The sequence below is a fragment of the Xyrauchen texanus genome, chromosome 31 (genome assembly GCF_025860055.1).
Source record: "Xyrauchen texanus isolate HMW12.3.18 chromosome 31, RBS_HiC_50CHRs, whole genome shotgun sequence".
NCBI lineage: Eukaryota > Metazoa > Chordata > Actinopteri > Cypriniformes > Catostomidae > Xyrauchen > Xyrauchen texanus.
Genome location: NC_068306.1, coordinates 17,483,629 through 17,506,576, shown reverse-complemented (window position 1 = coordinate 17,506,576; position 22,948 = coordinate 17,483,629). Strand labels below are relative to the sequence as shown.

Genomic DNA, 22,948 nt, shown 5'->3' with positions numbered 1-22,948 from the left:
TCTTGTGGTAACTGAATTCCTACATTTTGTGTGCCTTTGATAACAGATTTCAGTACAAGAGTAACACCAACCATCAGTTAGGAGGTGGCAGTAGAGAGTCAGACTTCATTGAACAACATGCCATTTTTGAAAGTTATACATTTATCACAAAAATATAAATATCAAAATAAATCATTAACAAATTAGTGTTTACAATACTATACAATCTATCAACAAATAATTTGCTTTATTAATTAGATGGCTTGATAGATCTGCATTTCTTGTTTTAAGCATATTAGATCATATAAAATGTATCTGTATTCATTTTAAATAATTTATTTCTTAGGACAATCAATACTGACTGCGGCGTCATATAAACGATTAAACAATACAATACTGACCATCTCCCTTTGATATGACTCTTGTCATTTTCCCCTGGGACTGTCTCTTTGTACTGTAAGTGCTCTTGCTACATCTGCCTAGCTCTTGAAAATCAGTCTGTTTTCGTGAAGAGCCACTAAAGGATCTCTCCAGTGGCACAGTGTGATTGCTCACCATACCAGCCAATCACTTCAGCATCAAAGTGACTCTGAGAAGTGATGCTACCATTAAAATGCCAAGGTTTGTTTATAATGATGTAAAACATTGAGAGCTGTCTGCCTCTTAAAAATGAAACCATTCATAGATGCTCGCCATGATTCTAATATAACATTCACTGTCCTTGTGATACATCTAAGTACATTTTAAATGTAGCTAATTTGCTCTGTACTGTATATTACAACAGCAAATTTGCAACGTACATCTTCAATTGCGTGCAATTAATGATAAAACCTCAGCAAACTGAAAGGTATTTAATTTTAAACATTTTCCCATGAAGTTGTTCTGAATGTCAGATCATTTGAGTCTTAATTAAACCCTTTATATATTTATATGTAAATAATGCGCAATATCCAATGTAACCTTTTTATAAATGAGCTACCTGTCAACACTTGTCTCCTGAAGGCGGTTATTCATAATAGCAAAGGCGCCCACTCCACCGGAGAAGCCATTCTGGCGAACATGGCTCTGTCTTGGATTGCCATGAGCAGTCTCAGAGAGTTGCTTCTGTAAAATGGCCAGAGAAACCTTATTGGCCATAAAGTCATTGACTGAGATCATTTCTCCAGACAGTCTGCGCCCTGTCAGATAACCTCCATCTGGTCCTAAGCCAGCATCAGTCTCACTATCACAAACTGTTTCCACTGACGCATTAGTGAAGCGCTGCTTTCCTGCCGCCTCGTTAGGCAGGGCAGGGTGCACGGCATTGCGTTTTTGAGCCCTCTGCCTGGAATTTCCTTGTGGAGGGTGGTGATTGTGGTGCTGGCTTAGTATTTGAGGGAAGCAGCAGCAGCAGCAGACCTTACCTCGCCTCCTGTACGGCCTGCCATGGCATGGACACTGAGCCCTGCAGCGGTCCAGTTTGGCAAGGATCCAGTTGAGAGTTTGCTTGATGATGATGGAGATGACATTGAATAGTGAATAAATACAACACACACCCATAAGGATGAAGAGGCAGTTGCCGAGACGGTAGGCCTCCTGAGCATCATAGCTCTCTCTTTGGCTGCTCACCAGATCTCCGAACCCAATGGTGCTGAAGGCCACAAAGCAGAAGTAAAAGGACTCAAAGTAGTCCCAGTCCTCCATTGAAGAGTAGAGGGCAGAAGCACTGCAGGCAATCAGCAGGGCGGCTATGCCAAGTATGAGCATGACGTAGTAGACCGATGGCTTCCAACCCTCTAAACTATCATCCTCACTCCTGGACTCCACACCTCCCACGCCTGAGCGACGCAGCTGGTGCTCGTGACACCAGCGCATGATGTAGGCCAACATTGTGATGATGCGCTCCAGGAACAGGTTGAAGAAAAGGATTGTTGCTGCACAACCAATAAGTCCATAGAATATCAAAAAGATCTTACCTGCAATAGTAACGGGAGTGGTCATGCCAAAGCCTGGAGGGAAATAGGAAGTAGATCCTATTTTATTGATGTGCTGCATTAAAATGATGTACAATAGGTCAAGAATGGCTATAGCAATAGTTCACCCAAAAACTTATATTCTACCATCATTTACTCAGCCTCATGTCACTTCAAACCTGTATGATTTCCTTCCTTTTGAGGAACACAGAAAGAGATTAAGAAGGATTTTTTGCAGAGCATACAACCTGCTCTTTTCCATATAATGCATGTACTAGACATTAGCTGGGTTTCCATCCACATATTTTTAAGTAGGATATTGCATACAAATTCCTGGATGAAAACCCTAAAATGCTAATAAAATCTCCAAAATGTGCATAAAAAATTATATGCTTACTTGAGGGTGATACCATTTTAATTCGATAAGAACACATGCCCATAAACTATGATGTAAACACATTTAGTTAAAGGGATAGTTCACCCAAATCTCTCATGATTTACTCACCACCCTGGCATCCCAGATGTGCATGACTTTCTTTCTTCTGCAGAACATACATTAACAAGAACTTTAGAATAATATTTCAGCTCTTTAGTTCCTCACTATTTAAGTGAATGGGTGCCAACATTTTTAAGCACCAAAATCCACATGAAGGCAGCATAAATGTAATCCATATGACTCCAGTGGTTAAATCCATGTGCTAAGACATGAAAATATAGGTTTGGGTGAAAAACAGGTCAATATTTATGTCAGTTTTTACAATAATTATGCATTAAGAATGTGAATCAACAAAAACAGAAGAAGGAGAATGTGAAAGTAAAGTGGAGATTAACTGAGCAGGGAGGAGAATTTATAGTTAAAAAGGACTTAAATATTGATCTGTTTCTCACCCCCACTTATCATATCACTTCAGAAGATTTAACCAACAGAGTCATCTGGAGTACTTTTATGTTGCTCTTAAGTGGATTTTGGGGCTTAAAAATGTTGGCACCTATTCACTTGCATTGTATGCACCTACAGAACTGACATATTCTTCTAAAACTCTTTGTGTGTGTTCAGGAGAAGAATGAAAGTTATACAGATCTGGGATGGCATAAGTGTGAGGAAAGGATGAGAGAATTTTCATTTTTGGGTGAACTAACCCTTTAAGTAATGTAAATGAATAATTCACTTTTAAATGAACTAGAACTAATGCTGTAGTTATTCCGAAATGCCGGAGCCAAAGCCTGCCATCAAAATGATAAGCTACAGTTATCGGTTCCTCCCAGAACTGCCTGACACACTTTTGTTTGCATTTACAAGGTATTTGCCGCGAAGGCAAGCAAACATGAGGTTTGTGAGAGCGTTTTGTCTGCGCTCTATAAATCACAAGTAATTATTACATTGAACAAGAGAGTCACAGTGGCTAACTTGCATTTTGTGCCAATTTCCTCAGAAGTGACAATTTTGTTTCTCTTCAACCCATGGGATGGAAACACTCATTATTTGCAAATAGTTTTAGTGATATTCCAATTTTTTGCTTTAATTAAATCCGTAACTTGATGGAAACATGACTGAACCAGTGCCAAGTGCCAAAAAGGACAAAAAAGCACAATTAAAGTACTCCATACAACTTGAGAGAATAATTCAAGTTTCGTTCATTTGTGTATGGTAATTTATTGGTACTTTTAAGGTTTTTTTATTATTATTTGTTTTGTTTATGTTGTTTCTTGCTCTTTATGGAGCTTGATGGCCACTGGTCACGGTCTACTATCATTATATGGACTAGAGCAGCTTGGACATTCTTCAAATATCTCGTTTTGTGTTCCACAGAAGACAAGATAATCAAACAGGTGAGTAAATAAAGGCAGAATATACATTTTTGGAAAAACTATTTATTAGTTATGATCATAGTAAAAAGATATGGGGAAATTGTAATTATTGTTAAACAGTTAATAAAAAAAGTTTGGTCAAAGGGACTTTTATATATAAAAGCACAAAAACATCTGGGAACTATAATCATAGGAATCTTTGCTAGTCTGACACTGGTAACTGGTTTACAGATCTAAAAGTCTGAATATTGAGGGAATGTATTTGTTAACAGAGATGTTAACAAAACTCACCAATAGTGGAGACCACTGTACCAACAAAGTAAAATGCCCCAGAAAAGTCCCAGCGAGGCCGTAGTTTGTCTACACGTATCCCAGCCACAAATGCCTCCTCATATTGCTTTAGTAGGGACTCGAGTGAGTTCAGGTTTATACTGTTTTGCTGGGTGAAGTTGGCTAGCTGTTCCTCCCAGCGTTTGTGGGCCTGCAGCTCAGAGGGATGTTCCAGAGTGGAGAACACTACTGCCCCACACAGCAGGTAGAGGAGTATAAGGGCTGCCAGCAAGCCAAAGCGGGCATTGTCCTCATTCAGGTGCAGTGGGAGGCAACAGCTGTTGCTGACATTTCTTCTACGTGGCATGACTTGATCAAAAGCAGAAAATGACAAGAACAGGCAAACATGCAAAGCCACAAAATGCACTTACATGTTCACATAAAAACAAAAACAATCACAACTACACCACAACGGCCTCTAGATCAGGTACAGAGTCACATGAAAGCTATATGAGGCTTTTGTTTGCATCTACTTGCAATCAAACTGGACAAGTATATTTTTCCAAATATAGATGTTTGTTCCCCCCTGTCCATTAACATTCTGCTGTATTCATAAGCACATCACTTTCTTGGGATGGATGTGATCGTAAAAAACAAGGTTATCAGGTAAAATGACACAAGGCCCAGGAAATAAGACCTCAAGATACACCTTTTGGGCTAGTAGGTAACAGTAGGCAGGCAAGTGCAAGATTGTTATCTTTCCCCATGACTGTGTCCAAGTATGACAGATACTGCACCAGGAGTCTTTAGTGGTGTGGTCTTGATGTAGAATCATCCTTAAGCCAAGGCTGTCTGCAAACACAATAATGCTACTTCAGTGATGGAATAAGAAGAAAGATTATATGGTTTGTGATGCAAGTTCAAGTACATCATAATCCCTGAAAAATATTGCCAGATCCTAACTTCAAATAATGAGGCTCAGGGGAAATTGTAACTTAATTTTTAAACTTACATTTAAATTATAATAAAAAAATTATATATATATATATATAGAGAGAGAGAGAGAGAGAGAGAGAGAGAGAGAGAGAAAGAAAGAGAGAGAGAGAATTTTTAATGACCAACACAGTTTTAATGACAAATATGACGTAATACATTTTAAGAGGTTCCGTGACTTGATTGCCTATTAATACACGATTGGCTGGAAATATTTTGAAAATGTAAATCACATGCACATTAAGGGAGTTAAAGTCTTTGTAATACTAAAGATACTTTAAAGTTGTGAATTTAAATGTTGCTTACCTGATTTAATATTTGATGATGAGCACCGCTGATATCACCATAGTCCTCTAAACAATATCACAGTAATTATGTAGTGAGTTAGAAGTAAAAGTGTTGTAAACGTTTCATTAATTACAAGACGTAGTTTATTCGTGGCAAGTGTAAATCCTTGGCAGCGCATGATTGAATGATGCAGCAGAAGAGTAGAAGAGTAGTGTCAAATAGGCAGAGAGAGAGAGAGAGAGAGAGAGAGAGAGAGAGAGAGAGAGAGAGATAGAAAACGTGTCTCACATTGAACACATTTTTTTCCACATTACTTTTGTTGCTTCACAGACAAGGGCATAAGTCAGTATTGTTACTACAAAAATAATTGGTAACACTGGACCCCTTGACGTGATGACGGGTTTTTACCTAATTTATCAGCGTAAATCGTTTAAAAACCGCAAAAAAAAATTATATTGAGTGTAAATTTATAAAATGATGCTGTGTTATATTACCCTGGAATTAGATTAAAAAAAGGAATTACCACAACTGCTAGGGAGTTTCGATTACAGCTGCTAAATTTGGCAACTTTTGGCCCATTTTACTATCTTAATCAAACACTCTCTATTTATTTCCTCTTCTGGAAAGCCATTCAAACGGAATAGTAGATTTTTTCTTTTGGTCTTGGAGCAAATGGGTAAGTGAAAATAATATTTGGTGTGATCTCCCATTACTCCTGTAAGGAAGAACAATGAAAATTTGGGTGTGATTCTTTGAGGACTGTTAGATTGGAAGCACTCTCCCTGGCAGGCCAGTAAAATCCCAATAATTCAGTCAACCACAGTTCTTCCTTTTAAGTGACTTTAATTGATTCTAGATAGCTCAGGATGAACAATGACATAGGGATGTGTAGTCTGTATAAAATAAAGATAAAATACAATTAAATGTTTACAATTCTATTCAAATGAAGGAATAACAATACAGTCTTCAAGTGTCAATACAAGAATGAATAAAAATATCAGTAAGCAAATATATTACTGCAATCGGTGTATTGACAATATGAATTACCATACTGACATCTGACTTAAGCCATTTAACATTAAACATCACAAGTTCACATGGAGTCTGGTATTTAACACCAGATATCTATAAGACTATTAGCAAACGAAATAATAATGTGCAAACACTATTATCAATATTATCAATGCAATCGTCTGTACTAATGCTGCCTTCATGTGCTATCGGAATTATCCTACATCCCACTTCTGAAGTGGTAATTATGAGTACATCGTGTTTACTTGCTTTGTATTCAGAAAGAACAGGAAACATACAACAAGAAGCGAGCGTTTCGCGCGGCGCGAATACATACAAAGTCGACGCAAAGATGTGAATAGACGCAAATAGAAGCTGGGCGGCGCGAATAACACATTGGCAGTGACATCATTTTTGTGTTTTGCAAAGTTTGCTGCTTCAGTATTTGTAGATTATTTTTCACATGTTTCTATGGTATACTGGAAAACAATGATAAGTATTTCATAAGTTTTAAAGGCTTTTATTGGCAAAAACATTCAATATATGCAAAGAGTCAATATTTACATTGTTGACCCTTGTTCTTCGTAATCTCTGCAATTCACTCTGGCATGCTGAATATCATATTCTGGGCCAAATCCTGACTGATGGCGATACGTTCTTGCCTTATTAGTGCTCGGAGTTGATCACAATTTGTGGGCTTCTGCTTGTCCACTCGCCTTCTGAGGATTGACCACAGGTTCTCTATGGGATTAAGATCTGGAGATTTACCTGGCCACGGATCCAAAATTTCAATGTAATGATCTCCGAGCCACTTCATTATCACTCTTGCCTTGTGACATGGTGCTCCATCATGCTGGAAAATGCACGGATCATCACCAAATTGCTCCTATATTGTTGGGAGAAGTTGCTCTTGCAGGACGTTTTGATACCATGCTTTATTCATGGCAGTGTTTTAGGGCAGAATTGTGAGAGAGCCCACTCCCTTGGATGAAAAGCAGCCCCACACATGGATGGTCTCAGGATGCTTCACTGTTGGCACGACACGTAACTCATGGTAGCATTCACATTTTCTTCTCTGGACTATCGATTTTCCAGATGTCCCAAACAGTTGGAATTGGGCTTCATCAGAGAAAATATCTTTGCACCAGTCTTCTACTGTCCAATCCTTGTACTTCCTACAGAATTTCAGTCTGCCCTTGATGTTTTTCTTGGAGAGAAGTGGCTTCTTTTCTGGCCTTCTTGACACCAGGCCATTGTCCAAAACTCTTAGCCTCACTCTGTGTGCTGATACACTCACACCCACCTGCTGGTGGTGACACGATTCCGTAGCTGACTCCTCAGGAGGAGACGGTCCTGGCGCTTGCTGGACATTCTGGGACGTCCTGAAGCCTTCTTCACTGCAGTTGAACCTCTCTCCTTGTAGTTCTTGATGATTCGGTAAATGGTTCTTTCAGGTGCATTATTCTTTGCAGCAATTTCCTTGCATGTGAGTCCATTTTGATGCAAAGCGATGATGGCTGCACGTCTGTTTTTAGAGGTAAACATTGCTAACAAGAACACATTGTAAGCACTTCTTCGCTCCTTTTATAGCAATCAGTCTGCTCTTATAATCCAATCAGAATTACAGAGTGATTTCACCTGTTCACACTTTCCCAGGTGCTGCTGATATGATTAGTGAAATTATGTTAAATTAATTAAAATGCATCTGATCACTCTGAACAATAATATAGAAACAATGTGAATCAAGACCACAACAAATGAAGCATAAAACTTTGTGAAACACAAAATTGATGTCACTGCCGATACTTTTGGCCACGGCTGTATGTGAACGCACCATAATACATATCACTCATTTAGCTTGTTGACGATAATGGAATTTTGGTAAAATACCAGCTATTTTAACCGTGTAGAAATTTACAACATGCATAGAATGGTTGCTGATATACATAAATTAATTTGACCAAAACGGCAAGGGCTAACAATGAGCTGTATTTGAGAAAATTAATTCACTACAAAAATGGTACTCGACCACCATGTTGAAAGTTTAGGACTCCTCCCATCTCGGAAACTCGGGAATCAAAATTATTTCCTAGATTCCCAGTAGTAATTAAGACTTGAGGGGTAATTCATGTGCAACTAGGGTTGGTCACACATTTAACGTGTATTTACAATTTTTGAATTATTAATGATTTTATTTTGAATCATTAATGATTTTATTTTGAATTATTAATGATTAAATAATTTTAATGTAAAATTGTGTCAAATGTTGGCTAATAAAAAAATAAATGTATGCAAAAGGTTTTAAACTCTGTAAAAATGTCGAGTATAAGTAGAAAAGTGTTAGATTCTCGCTTTAAAGAGTGCAGCACGATGATAATTTAAACTTTAACATATCAATTTATTGATGTGATCCAGGACGTTAACAGAACTCTGCCATCTCCTTGTTGCAGACTTGTGTTGTAACATCGGGAAGTCATTACTCTATGCCAATTTACTGTCACAAAATTGCCATTTTACTTGATTATTAGCAAGGGTGGAATAGGAAGAGAAATTGGCCCAGGATTTTACATAGCAACTGGCCCAAATGTTCACTGTCCTTTTCGGCATATCGCGGTGCCGTTTTGTGGCCCGTTCTGCATAACGCGGTGGCTCGTTTCAGCTTATAGCGGCCCTTTCGCAGCCGGCCCACCGGACTGCCCGGTTCTTCCGATGGCCAGTCCGCCCCTGATCGGCCCCAAAGAAAAATGCCCAGAATGCCAGATTTGGCACTGACATCTTGGGACTTGAGTCTGCGCAGTTGCGATTTCGGGACCAGACCTGTGCAGTAGTGAGCAGGAAGTAAAGCCGCAAAATCAAGGCCCCGCCCTCACTCTCGCTGAATCAATAGCAAGCACATGCCCCTGCACTTTTGACTTATGACGGTGTGAAATAATTAATTATAGAAATTTAGATATTCAATTTAAAGCTCCAATCTCCTCAGTCCTCCGAAGATCGCGAAAAAAAGTCAGTTGGTGCTTCAGTGACTACTTCGCTCAGAGAACTTGTCAATCACAGCTGTCATTCATGATGTCACAGCACCGTTTTTATAGCATCAAATAACTAACTAAAAACAAACTTATTTTGAAAACAAACACTTGAAATTACATCAACGTGATAGAAACTACAGTAAATGACAAAAACTATCTTTGGAAAAAAGATATGTGAAGTGTAATTTCATTGTTTAGTTGGTCTCACGTCCCGTTGAATAACATGGGGAGGCGGGGTTTATCACCTATACTAGGACCAGTCACCGGGGCGCGATCGAGATGTTTTGGCTTCACTTTTGAGGGCTTGTGCGGCACACTTGCTCCGAATCGAGGACTTGATTCTTTTTTAAATCGATTCCCAGCCTTATGTGCAACTTCCGAGTGGGAAACTCTGATAATTTCCGATAGCACGTGAATGCAGCAGAATAACTCACGTGCAACCAAATGTGCATGAAATGAGCGCACTAAACACGCACAATGACTCGAAGATAATTACCATAAACTCAGGTAGATGCAAGTTTACAACGTGCAACTGAATCATAATTGTGTATTAAAGATGGAAAACTCACTTTATATAAAAGCACGCACAAATATACCACTCCTAATTTTTTCTGCTCGCCCTTTTCTCACACTCTCTTGCTGCGTCACTTGAAATGTCTGAAGTCTTAAAGGAGCCATTCACCATTGTCGAAGTTTACCCTGCAAACGTTTACTTCCACGTTCCAAACCCCAAGTGTGAAAAAGGTCTTTACTGTCATTAAAAATAATAATAATAATAAACAAATTATGACTTTAAAGTGTTAAAACTTAAGGGCCATTCAGATCGAATGTTTTCTTGTGGAAAAAACAAAAACAGATGCAGTGCAATGAGTAGAACAGAACACTATTGTATCGAGTCACGTTTTTAAAAGTTGATGTTCTTTTTAACCTGACATGGTGTCTAAAAATATAAGAGACAAAAAACAATGGTCGCAATGGTCAAAGATGTCCGCCAAGATCATGTTTACATAGAAAAACAAAAGAAGAAAACAACTTAAAATAACGCAGACTGTCTCAGTCTCTCAGTTCATTGTAAATGGCCCCTAACTGTACACAGACTATTGTCAGAGCACTTGTGTTATGTAAATGAATGGAAGAAATTGGAACACCCAATATGACAAATGTAGAAAAGGAAGTCCTGCCTTACAGGTGAAAGAGCCAATCACCTTTCAGACACAGTCACTTGACTTGAGAACATGCATGCACATTAGCTTGAAAAGTCTGAAAAATAAAGTTTTTTAGGTCAATCTAAGCAAAAAAGATAAATAAATAAATAAAAAAGCACAATTTATTATAAAATTGTTACAGATGATTTTAAATATGTTCTTTGATAGTAATCTTGACCAATCATTTCGGAGATTTTAGGTCTTTCCCCATTCAAGTATACAGGTTGTTAGCAGTGTCTACATTTACCTGTACACCAGAAAGCGGCATATTGCGAGAAAGCAGTTTATTGTGAGAAAGCAGCGTTCCGGTTTACATGCACTGTATAGTGGCACTTTTCCACTGAACGTTGGACGGTTCGACTCGGCTCTGCTCGCTTTACTTTTCTGAGCTTGCTTTTCCACTGCAGTTTAGTGCCGCCTCAACGTAGGTGGGATTATTGGCTGATCGTCTTAGTTGCACCACCTCTACTGCCATAACATAATCTTAAACGCAACATAAACATTACTGACCATAAACAATAACACGACCGCTAGCTGTTAGCTACTAGCTCATTGTACTGCATAAAGCAATTGATGCATGGTAATTTTACACAAGTGTAACAATTAAATTGGCCTGGTTGTTTTAGAAGCAAGCTTCCCAGTAGCAGGTCAACTAAATAAAGTGAAGCTTTCAAGCAGAGTACAGAGCTAACGTACCATCTTCCATCATGGACTCCAACCATGTTGTGGCTGAGTCCATGGCACTCTCCGTCCCATTGCTCGCCAGTCTAGATAGCGTTCATTTGGTCGAACCACTTCCACTTTTCTTTGATGGTTCTGTAGTCACTTTTAAGTTTTTTTTACTTTTCCCTACACTGTTGGTAGGTCCACTGGTAGTCGTGTGCAGCCAATAGCTGAGACACTTCTTGAAATACTTTTTCGTTTCATGTAATTTCGTTCGTCGCTAATGAGAGTAACGTCTGCACCTTGTTTATTGTCCAAGGCGTGGTTTTGCACACAGCCATTTCTTTTTACAATTCGAAAGTCGGGTAAACAAATGATACTATCGCTGTTGCTAACTTTAAAACTAGCAGGTTGATGTCCCGTGTCACAAATCCAGTGATGCTGGTAGTGACGTTTCTCTCTGATCAATCAGTGATCTGCAGGGTTTGTCACATTTAGTATCGGCTCGTCTGACTAAAACAAGTACAGGGTACCATACACAGTGGAAACCCCCCACAAACCGAGCATAGTCCATAAGTGGCACATTTTTCATTCCTGTATACATGTGGCACCATCAGTAATCTCTTTCTCCTGAGCAACATAATTTCCCCCGTGACGCATGTGTAAATAACAAACATGGGATCCGAGGAACTTTGCTATTTTACTTAAGGGGCAGCTGTGGCTCAGGTGGTAGAGTGGGTCGGCTGCCAATCGCAGGGTTGGTGGTTCGATTCCCAGCCCACATGCTGAAGTTTCCTTGGGCAAGACACTGAACCCCAAGTTGCTTGGGGTTAAAAAAGTGCTACATAAGTGCAGACCATTTATTCCAGAGTTGTTGCTGTGTTCTTTAACTTTCTATTGTGACCTGCACTGCAATTGTGGGGTTTCCCTCTTACATAAAACTCCAGGATTTCCACAATGGGGTGCATGTAGGCGAATGTGAGGGTTAATTGATATTTTACAATGGTGTGTATAAATGGATATATTTTATGTGATTTTCCCTCCGTACTCCCAGAAATGTTGAATTCTTTCCACTCTGTTGACATATTGCTGGGCTCCATCCTATGACATCTGTTATCCCAGTCTGTTCCACGAAGCGCAACACCCACCAGAATGCCACTTATGCGTTTACATGTCCAGATAAGCCATGTTCTCTGGGAGAAACCCAGGTGTGTTAAACTGCTTTCTCTTAATCTCTTAAACGGTGTAAGGAAATTAGCATTCTAGCAACATGACATTTCAGAACACTGATTTCTGCAGTAACCCCAGAATTCTTACGTGCATGTAAACATGATCATTGAAAATAGCTACCAGGGAGCATTCCCAAGAAAGCTGCTGAGTGGACTGACCTGTACTACTTGAACTGTAGTAATGGTATTTTGGTCGAAATCTATGGTTGAAATGGTAATTTTTTGTTAAGGGCTGTCATATGACAAATATATAAACACTCACAGATCACCCACTACTGTTACAATCATGTCTCTCTAAGAAAGCCAATTCAAGGACATTTAACAAGTACCATTTAAAATCTTCATACCACAACCACTACCTCCCTGTTGCTTTCCTGACTTTGAAATATTGCTTTGTTTGATGTTGACAGACAAAAATATAGCCAGGTACTTTCTCTCTCTATTGTGAGATGTGCTTAGATGGTAGACTGGCCGAGACTACATTGCTTTGTTCTCTCTGACCAGCCCCCCCCCCCTTGCCTTTCATCTTGGTTGCCAGCTCACAAGACTGTACCCCCCCAGTGCTCTCCAAACTGGTCTTTACACAGTTGTAAATTAATGAGTTATTGTTTGGTCTCAGCTACATGTAGAAAGCACTGTAAAATGTTGTCATTCAGAACTTGATAGGACACACAAGAAATTATTAGATATCAGCACCTATTTTAAGAGGTAATATGCATGATTACATATTTACATAAAACATTATTCTGTTATAACAACTGACACCTGAGTTACTACCAATGAATTGTCAAACTGATGAAAACATAAAAAGTTCCTGCTAACCCTGCTCAACACAAATTTGAACAACTAAAAGTAACAATGGAATTATAAGACTTAATCTGATTTAAACTAGGAAAACCATATAAATCATACTTTGCCCACAAATATAATTATGAAGCCTATTCAGTAAGCATCTGGCAATTTGGATAAACATGTTACAGATGCTGGGAATTTGGCAAAATGTAAACAGAAAAGTACTAAATGGAAAGATAGCATAAAAGAGAGAGGAGGAAGGGATATTTTTGGTCAGTTCTGATCCGTCAATGTCATTGTTAGAGAGATGAGTTCAGAGAGTAGAATTTAGTACCTGCACCCTAGAAGCAAACAGCAGCACGTTCTTCTCAACTTCTGCATTCAACTCTCGCTGGGAAGCCCTGGGATTTCTCTTCACGAAGTCAGCAATGCTCTGGATGCATTCTTTCTATGAAAGCAGAAAATGACAAATCGCCAACACTTGTTATCTCTTCGCTAAGACGGTTAGTAACTCTGAATTAAAGTCGGAGTTTACTGCACAAGTAAGATTGCATTAGTCCAGCCAAAAAAAATTAAACATTTAGCATAATTTACTAACACTCATGCCATCCCAAATGTGCATTCTTTTCTTTCTTCTGCTGAACATAATCACATTTTTTAATTTTTTTATTTTATGAGGTAATTTTTTCCATTCAATTTAAGTTGTTGTACTCCAAAAAGCATATAAATGCAGCATAAAAGTAACCTATTTGACTCGAGAGGTTAAATACATGTCTTTTGAAGAGATACAATCGCTTTGAATGAGAAACAGACCAAAATGTTAGTCCTTATTCACAATAAATCTTGACATTTGCAGTCTCCTTGACACATTCATAACAGACGCTCATTCACACACTTCCACATGCTTGACACATGCACAGAGTGCTGTACACAAACCAGACACCGTGTTGCCAGGTTTGCGGTTGTCACGCACAGTTGGGCTATTATGAAAATGCAGATGCATTTTAACATGATAGAGTCGTGGGTTGAGATTTTTTGGGATACTTTTCAAATGTAATGTGGTTGCTAAAAGGTTAATGGTAAGCACTAGAAATTTTAATTGCAAAGTATTATTGATGTACAATGATACCAGGATTAATTACCTGGAAACCATGTGCAGCATGTTGAAGCCTGGACTGTGTTCCAATCGGTTAATAAGCACTAAAATTTTGGTCTGTTTCTCACCCAAAGCGATCGTACCGCTTCAGAAGACAAGGATTAAAACTACTCGAATCATATGGATTATCTTTATGCTGCCTTTATGTCCTTCTTGGAGCTTGAACTGTATAAACAGAAAACAGTTTGTGTTTCGCAGAAGAAAGTCATAAAAGTTTATGACGACATGAGGATGAGTAAATGATAACAGAAAGATCAACATGAACTAGCCCAGGTTGGTTTTAGCTGGTCTCGCAGCCCCATAAGGCTGGTCTCGCAGCCCCATAAGGCTGGTCTGATAGCTGGTTTCAGAGGGGTTTTGGGCACTTTTTAGGTAGTCAGGCTTGGAGACCAGCTATGCTTATCCCAGTTAAAACCAGCAAAACAACTTAGGTTAGATAATTAGTGTCTTTATTTATTTTGAATCATACAAAAGAACACACAACTTACCCTGTAAGAATCTATTTGCCTTTGCCCAGTGAGCCTGTCCAGAACCTCACGGGCCACCTGCATCCCGGTGACAGCAGTCAGCACTTCTTTACATGGCACGCTGTCAGTCTTCAGCCAACCCAGCAGAGCCAGCTGCAGTACAAAAATAGAACGAATCTGAATGTAATGCAAACAGACTTAATAATAATAATAATAATAATAAATATGTGCTGCTACTGTTGTGGACGAAATTTAAAATTTTTGGCATGTTCAAATGAATTTTGCCATAACAATGCTGATTTAAATATTAAATATTTACTAAAGAAACATTGGATTTTGAGCCGAATTTCACAGAATTGACGTTCCACCAACCTGCTGAATAAATTGGGCGTCTGACATCTCTTTTGATTCCGCCATATTTTCTCTCTCTTTTTTTTTTTTTTAATTAATTCAATACGTATTTCTATTTTTAGAGATAAGAGATTAATCAATAAACTATGAACTACAGCAGTTTTTCGTTCTTTGCTTTTTTTCTTTTCTTTTTTGACACCACCTTCCTGTTTACATAATTTCTTCTTCTTCCACCAAAGCATTCCGTTTTAGCCTATTAGCGCCCTCTTGTGGAAATGATGAGACGTGACGTGTGTTGTGCTACGGTTAGTTTATGAGGTAAACCTAAACTGAAAACTTTACCGTGATTTATCAAAATTGTTTACATTTTGCTGAAATTATGTGAGAATGTAACCACTGGGACAAATCAAAACCTTGCATGTGAGGTGTATATTAAGACTCCAGTCCAACGTCTTAAATAAAATTATATTTTGGACTATACAAATTAAATTGATATTATTTTATATAACTCTTTAGAACTAATAAATAATTTAATCCATGCGTGAAAGTGTCCAATGTAGTACTAGTCGGCTGGACATGTGATCCTAACATGGCAGCCCCCATGAGGGGTCACTCTCATTTTACAATTAGACAGCTTTTATAAGGTTACTGATATGACTGTAGACATTTTTTTCATGTATATTTTTCAAAATTACAAAACATTTCTTTAGGAGTAAAGTTTCTTTAATGAGTAAAAAAAATACACCTTTAAAGTTTGCGCTTTTACTCTTGGTCACATTTGTAATGGTGGTAGTTTTGCACATTTCTTAACGGAACCTAATAGGAAATTGCAAATAAATAATGTAACGTAATGTTGTTGTTTTGATTTTACTGACTTGCAGTTGTGGGGAAAAAGAGAAATGATAAACCAAGTAATTGCACATTCATTATTGATTTTACTTTGAAATTTGCAACTTTTATTTGCAACTTTTACCCTGAAATGGGTCAAGGATCAAAATGTCTACATGAAGACAATAAATAGTATTACAGCACCATATTAACAATGTGCCTAGAAGGTTAATAAATGTTTGTTGTTAAATCAATTTATGCAGTGCCACACAGTGAAGTGTTAACAGAACAAATCTTAGACACTCCATTACACTGACTCACAGTACATGGTAGATCCAGTATACCCATGTACATACAAAGGACACTGTTTTCATACAGTAACCACAGGAGTTTGGAGGCAAAGGAAAGCGAGAATACTGATATAGCTGCAAATAATCAGCATTTAATCTTACAGTGAACTGACACAAGCAACATGCTAAAAATATAAATTATCCCCAAATATCCCATGCTTCTGCTTGATTTCCTGAGATAAGTAAAAGTTTCACTGATCCCTTCATTATTTGTATAACTAAAGCAGGGAAGCAAATTCCCATAGACCAATCTGTATCTTTGCACTTCTGTTCTTTGTGGCCGACAGACAATTTTATGAATGGTCAACGGTCCTCTTTAGACTTGCTGAAAGCTCCTAGCTGTTTAGTGTTGACATCTTTCAGCAGTTCAAGTTGGCGTTGGGCACGCCGATACAGATATTCTATGTGCATGACATCAGTCTTCTTTATTGAAGCATTGGCACGGAATTCATCCCGTATTCTCGGTATGAAGCCCGGCTTTTCCTCTGCAGCACGCAGAAACTGCCGATACAGTGATAAGATCTGCATCTGTAGCTTGCTGTGGCGTACCATGGCGTGGCGGGTAATAAACACAAAAACACAAGTGATCGGTTTCAAGGCTCTATGGACTCTCAAGGTAGATGGACGGTGGTGTCAGCCTACAAGGGAAAAACAATGACCGAAGTCAATACATTGTTTAATGGAAAAATAACATCAGATATGTTGTTTTAGATTCATCACAGACAAGCTGGTACCTACATTGTGGTTACAACTAAATATTTCTGTTTAGAAGCTATCTGGCAATAGGCAATTTACCACCATGAACTGTAATTCTACACTCACAAAAAATATGTAGCCTATTTTTAAGATTTATGAATTTCAATTTAATAACAAAACTCCATCAAATTGAACTATGTTTAATTAAATACAAAAAAAAAAAACTTAAAATATGTAGTTTTAAATTTGTATTGATCAAAACTTACTCAATTAAATTTGATGGAATTTTTATATGAAATTGAAAAGCATAAATCTTAAAACTGCCGATTTATTTAGATATTTTCCTCCACATCTTTATAATAAAGAATTTGCAGATACAGGCAAACATGATGTGAATATTAGGATATTCATATTTCAATATGTATATTACTGACAAAAATAAATATAGACAGAGAAAACAAATGTCACTTTCAACATAATTTAAGGGAAAATGTTTTATGTAGAACATATTTCAGATGATTTAATTGCTTTTTGGTTTACAGATTTAGAGCTCTTTCACAAAAACTGTAAATAGAGGCATACTTGCATTTATGAATGAAACATTTACAAAATTAAATTGTAATAAAACATGATCATTAACATAAACATAATATGCCCATATAAAGTAAACAAAAAATACATTCTGTAGAATGTTGCCGCTTTTATTTTGGAATGTGTGCGGGATCAAGAAGTAAGAAATATAAAAGTATTGTCAAATCTCTGTATTACAGTTTATCATTAGCATAATTATTAGTATAGGTCGTGGGAGCATAATCTGTCTAAAGTTGATTAAATACACACTGTAATAAATCGACTGTAATGTCACATTTCAAGGTAAATCATATACAAATGAACAGGCATGAAAACAATAATAACACTCTACCTTCTTGATTACAGCGCTCCATTTCATTGTACATAATACAGTACCATTACTGTAATAGAGGTTTATTATTTGCCCAAGTTATAAAATGCCTAAAGAATGACAGCATTGTTACACAGCAGTTCCATTTAAATCATCCATGTGACCTTGCGTTTCCTAACTGAGGCTGTGATGTTATGAAAGCGAGTCGTGGCAGTAATTGTCCATTACACCGCCCCGTAGTGGCCAGGCGGTACATAATCATACACATTCTACACCAACACTCTACTGTTCCCCCTTTATTCAATCAGACAGATTATATCAAGCTATACAAGCCCATGTTGGAACTTAGAAACTGCAAAATACACAGTTCAATATTTTGTATTATAGCCTATTACAAAATAAATATATTTTAGTTACTAGAGTTTAAACGTTACCAAACCCTATAATTTGAGAAAATCATTGCAGTATTAAATATAGAAGTGTATCAGGATTGTTGTAGCATTACTGAGTTAAATCATTCTGAGTGCGTAGTGTAATAAATCCTTATATAGCATCAGGATTGCATCCATTTCTGAGCTCTTAGTAGCTACATTGAATTCTATTGATTTTATTGCACAGTTATTGAACGGATGAACATCCTTCTGTAAACATCTTTGTTTTTAGCACAGATAATAATGTTGTTTTGTCTATACATTGCATTGCCAGATAGCACAACTACCCTGAAGCCACAATACTGATTAACATGACCTAAGTCCAAGCGTATTTTAGAATATGAATGGCAGCCTGAGAATAGCCACTGATGTCAGATACCCTTAAGCAGTGAAGCTGAGCTATAGGCTAATCAATGAAGGATGTGGTTGGCTGAAATGTTATAGAGCGCCTAAAGCCGGAGATATTCGTCAAGAAAGACCACAAGGACTTTTGTGAGATTCTCCACTGTGTGGCTATGTATCCGGTCTCCAATCGTGTGCAAGAAGGAAGGGAAAGGTGTAGCGATCATGTGCAGCAATGGAACTCCTGCGGTTAGCGAGAAAGAGAGAGAGAAAAAGAGAGGTTTCTGGTGCAATACTACTGTAATAGAGCACATCACTGTCCCACTTTTTCAGTGCCCTTCATTCAATAAGTATTTTTCCCATTTATTTTCTCCATAGGCTGTAATAAAATTCTTCAATGCAGACTTCTAAGCCATAAACCAAGTCAACCACCACTGAAATGAATCACAGCATTACAAACTTTGAATTGAAGCAAAAGACACACAAAAAAAGGAATTATGAGAGACTGTGTTTAAAGGAATAGTTCACCCAATGATTAACCCTCATTTTGTTCCAGATCTGTATGACTTTCTTTAATAGTGACCGTAAAATGTGCCAATTTCACTTGGACCTTGTTGTGACAAATGTCCGTGGTCATTGCGGGTTCATTCACACAGTGTTGATGACACGCAGTGACACAGAGGAGATGCCGATCTACTCTACAGTATTTCTGTGGAGATGATAAATTGCTAAAAATATAATCTGTAATGTTGTGTCTGAAACCGCCGCCTATCCACTATACAGTGCACTAGTTCAGGTGTCTGCCATTTTGTAGGAGTGTCTGAATTCCGAGTGAGCCACTTGTTCCCTACTTTTGTTCACACATTCTTACCCACAATGCACTGTAATTTCATTCATTGTACATTCAATGTACACTCAACGATGACGGAATTGCCCATAATCCACGGTGGGGAAGACGTACGAGCTGAGAGAAGGAGCGCATACAGGAGAGAGAGCGCGAGAGAGCGACACCAGTTTACTATTTCCTTCACTTATGCAATGTTTTATTTCATGCCAAATGTATTAAATTACTTTTTAACAAATCATTACTTGATTAAAATAACATATTTTAATAACAACATTGTCCCCCCTCACCATTCTAAACAGCACTGTGACAGCAGTGGAGTCATTCAGGTTCCTGGGCACTACCATCTCACAGGACCTGAAGTGGGAGACCCACATCAACTCCATTGTGAAAAAGGCCCAGCAGAGGTTGTACTTCCTTCGCCAGCTGAGGAAGTTCAACCTGCCACCAGTGCTGCTGAAACAGTTCTACTCAGCAGTCATTGAGTCTGTCCTCTGCACTTCAATAACTGTCTGGTTTGGTGCAGCTACGAAATCAGACATCAGAAGACTACAAAGGACAGTTCGGTCTGCTGAGAGGATTATTGGTTGCCCCCTGCCCCCCCTTCAAGGACTATACACTTCCAGAGTGAGGAAAAAGGCTGGTAAAATCACTCTGGACCCCACTCACCCTGCCCACTACCTTTTTGAACTGTTGCCTTCTGGCCGGCGCTTCAGAGCTCTGAACACCAGAACCGTCAAACACAGGAACAGTTTTTTCCCTCAGGCCATCCATCTAATGAACAATTAAATTGCCCCATTGAGCAATAATTATGTGCAATACACAGTTTAATTTTAATTTATATTTTCCAACATATCCACTTCTGCCATTACTTACATTGCTCTGTACATAATATACTGTATTTTGTTCTTTATATAACAGATTGTATTAGATTTGCACTACGTGTGTGTGTATGTGGGTATGTATGAAGGTGAGTGTATGTACGTATATGTATAATTATTTATTTTGTGTTCTTTTCTGTTTTTAATTACCTATGTCTTGCTGCTGTTTTTGGTATTGTTTGTATTGTTGTTCACTGGAAGCTCCTGTCACCAAGACAAATTCCTTGTATGTGTAAGCATACTTGGCAATAAAGCTGATTCTGATTCTGATTCTGATAATAAAATATGGTGAGCCAACACATACAGATCCATTTTAAAATGTACTCTATTTTATTTATACAAAATTTTGACATTAAACTGAAGAATTCTTTATTTTCTAAAGGTGATATTATTTTAACTCAGGAGACACAGTGGAAATGATAATTCTGTGGATGATTTAAATATGCTGTTAAAACGTGTAGGTTATGATAACTTTGGTGCCGTTTATGGTCGGTTGAGAACGCTACCCAGCTTGTGTTGGATTTTAAGATAATAGTATAACAAATAAATACAATAATGTACATTTGATCAAATGTGTTCGTATTTAGTGTGATAAAACAGCTTACTAACCTTTTTTAGGTAAAGTTATAGCCAATGTAACAACTTCATTGCCATGATGATGTAATGTCAACAAACCATAAAAAGACTGTAAAAATGACAATTTAAACAACATTATCACTCAAATAAATGTGTTTTAACGGAAGAATTTATGCAAGACCTTTTATAAAATTAAAAGCTTCACATTTCTGCCTTTTAACCCTCCAAAAAATGGCCCAATTCACATACATTGTAAGTGCCTCACTGTAATAGGTTTTATTTTTTTTAGAAAAGATGGGTGAATCAAAATACATTTTTGTGGAATCAACATCATGCCACACATGCCGTCAATTCTTCTTATTAATTTAATAAGCTATTTCTACCTGACATAACCCTTAGTTTTGTTAGTGTAACCTAATGTATTCTGGTTGATTCTGTGATGTTAAATCATATTTTTCACATTAATCAAACAAGTTAATTTAGATGATACCCCATAACCCTGCTGAAAATACCAGCTAAAACCAGCCTAAGCTGGGGGGCTGGTTTAAACTGGTTGTCCAGCCTGGTCTTAGCTGGTCAAGCTGGTTTTAGAGGGGTTTTAAACCATTTTAAGCTTATCTCCTATCCTGGTCATGTTGGTTTAAGATGGGAGGCTAGCTGGTCTCCCAGCCTGACCACCTAAAAAGTATTCAAAAATCATCCATTTTTCCCAGTGTGAGAAATTAACATTAAAAAGTCTGTGCCTTAAAAATGTAGGTAAAACATTCCATTAAGGTTCCATTTGTTAACATTAGTTAACATGAACTAACAATGAACAGTAAATAAACACCATTTATTAATCTTGGTTAATGTTAATTTCAACATGTGTTCCCTATGCCAATAAAACATTTTAATTAAAAGTTGTATTTGTCAACATTTGTTAATGCAATATGAACTAACATAAACCTAAACTAAAAACGATCAATTGGAATTTTATTAACTGACATTAACAAAGAATATTAAGTGCTTGAGTAAATGAAATAGTTCATTGTTAGTTTATGATAATGCATAATGTTAACGAATGGAACCTTATTGTAATGTTACCCAAATGCCTGCAGTCCTCTTACTTTGTCTTTGAAGAGATCGGGAGGTCTGGGAGGTAAATCATAATCTGTTGTTTGTTGGATAGATAGTGATATTGGCAGAGATTATGTAATGGCCACCAGCACGCACAAGAACAGCAGCAAAGCAGTAATAGCACGCGACACCTCCGCGCCTGCTCACAGCGCGAGACAGAGCAGCTCAATCTCACAAATCGGTGCATTATACCGTATGCTGTTCTTGTGTTGTGTATGATTATTAAACCTGCAGTGAAGGTGAAAGGAAAAAAGCTAATATTGAAGCGGACCACAAAATTGACATATTCAAATAGGGACAAAGAAACTGAACAGTCTAACTGTACAGTAGAGTATATCGTCATATTTATACTCTGACGCACTTGCATGCATGATGCTGTTGTTCCCGTCAAACAGAACGGGCAACGATTTATTAAATTCATAAAAATCTGCCTAATGCAAACAACAAAATTAAATGACATACACATATGCTAGTTGTTTGTTCTCATTACCAAAAACAAGCAGATTCTGCATGACGGACTGACACACCTCGATCAAATCGGCTGCGACCACTCTGATTTGCATTGAAGATACTAGTTGTTGATCGCATTCTAGTTATTCCTAGTTTTGCAGTTGAAGTTTTAGGCTACTGAGGCAGGAAGGGAAGACGTATTTTTGGTATTTATTAAATTTTGTATACTTATTTGCACATTCAAATTCATAAAAACATTCAAGTCCAAGCAACAACCTAGTAACCCGCTGTCCACTGCGGAAAGGGTCAGGCTCCTCCTTAGCCAATCCGCTTAAGTGCTAG

The 22,948-nt window shown here is 37.8% G+C and overlaps 2 protein-coding genes across 5 annotated transcripts; both read right to left on the bottom strand.

Annotated features, from left to right (window-relative positions):
* Positions 1 to 166: 166 nt before the first annotated feature.
* On the bottom strand, positions 167 to 15,407 carry LOC127624662 (potassium channel subfamily K member 13-like). 4 transcript variants are annotated; one of them, XM_052099487.1, is made up of 5 exons: positions 15,213 to 15,407; positions 14,862 to 14,993; positions 13,552 to 13,665; positions 4,032 to 4,862; positions 167 to 1,967 (listed from the first exon to the last, which is right to left on the bottom strand). In XM_052099487.1, exons 4-5 carry the CDS (start codon positions 4,375 to 4,377, stop codon positions 955 to 957), a joined length of 1,359 nt encoding a protein of 452 aa, XP_051955447.1. In that variant the 5' UTR covers positions 4,378 to 4,862; positions 13,552 to 13,665; positions 14,862 to 14,993; positions 15,213 to 15,407; the 3' UTR covers positions 167 to 954. The 4 variants fall into 4 exon arrangements, with proteins under 4 accessions (XP_051955447.1, XP_051955450.1, XP_051955449.1 ...); XM_052099490.1 differs by having other exon boundaries at positions 167 to 1,934; XM_052099489.1 differs by lacking the exons at positions 13,552 to 13,665; positions 14,862 to 14,993; positions 15,213 to 15,407 and adding an exon at positions 5,310 to 12,907.
* Positions 15,408 to 16,005: 598 nt separating this feature from the next.
* sdhaf1 (succinate dehydrogenase complex assembly factor 1) lies at positions 16,006 to 18,149 on the bottom strand. Its single transcript, XM_052099512.1, has 2 exons — positions 17,988 to 18,149; positions 16,006 to 17,007 (listed from the first exon to the last, which is right to left on the bottom strand). The coding sequence occupies exon 2, from the start codon at positions 16,919 to 16,921 to the stop codon at positions 16,673 to 16,675; it is 249 nt and encodes an 82-aa protein (XP_051955472.1). The 5' UTR covers positions 16,922 to 17,007; positions 17,988 to 18,149; the 3' UTR covers positions 16,006 to 16,672.
* Positions 18,150 to 22,948: the final 4,799 nt, after the last annotated feature.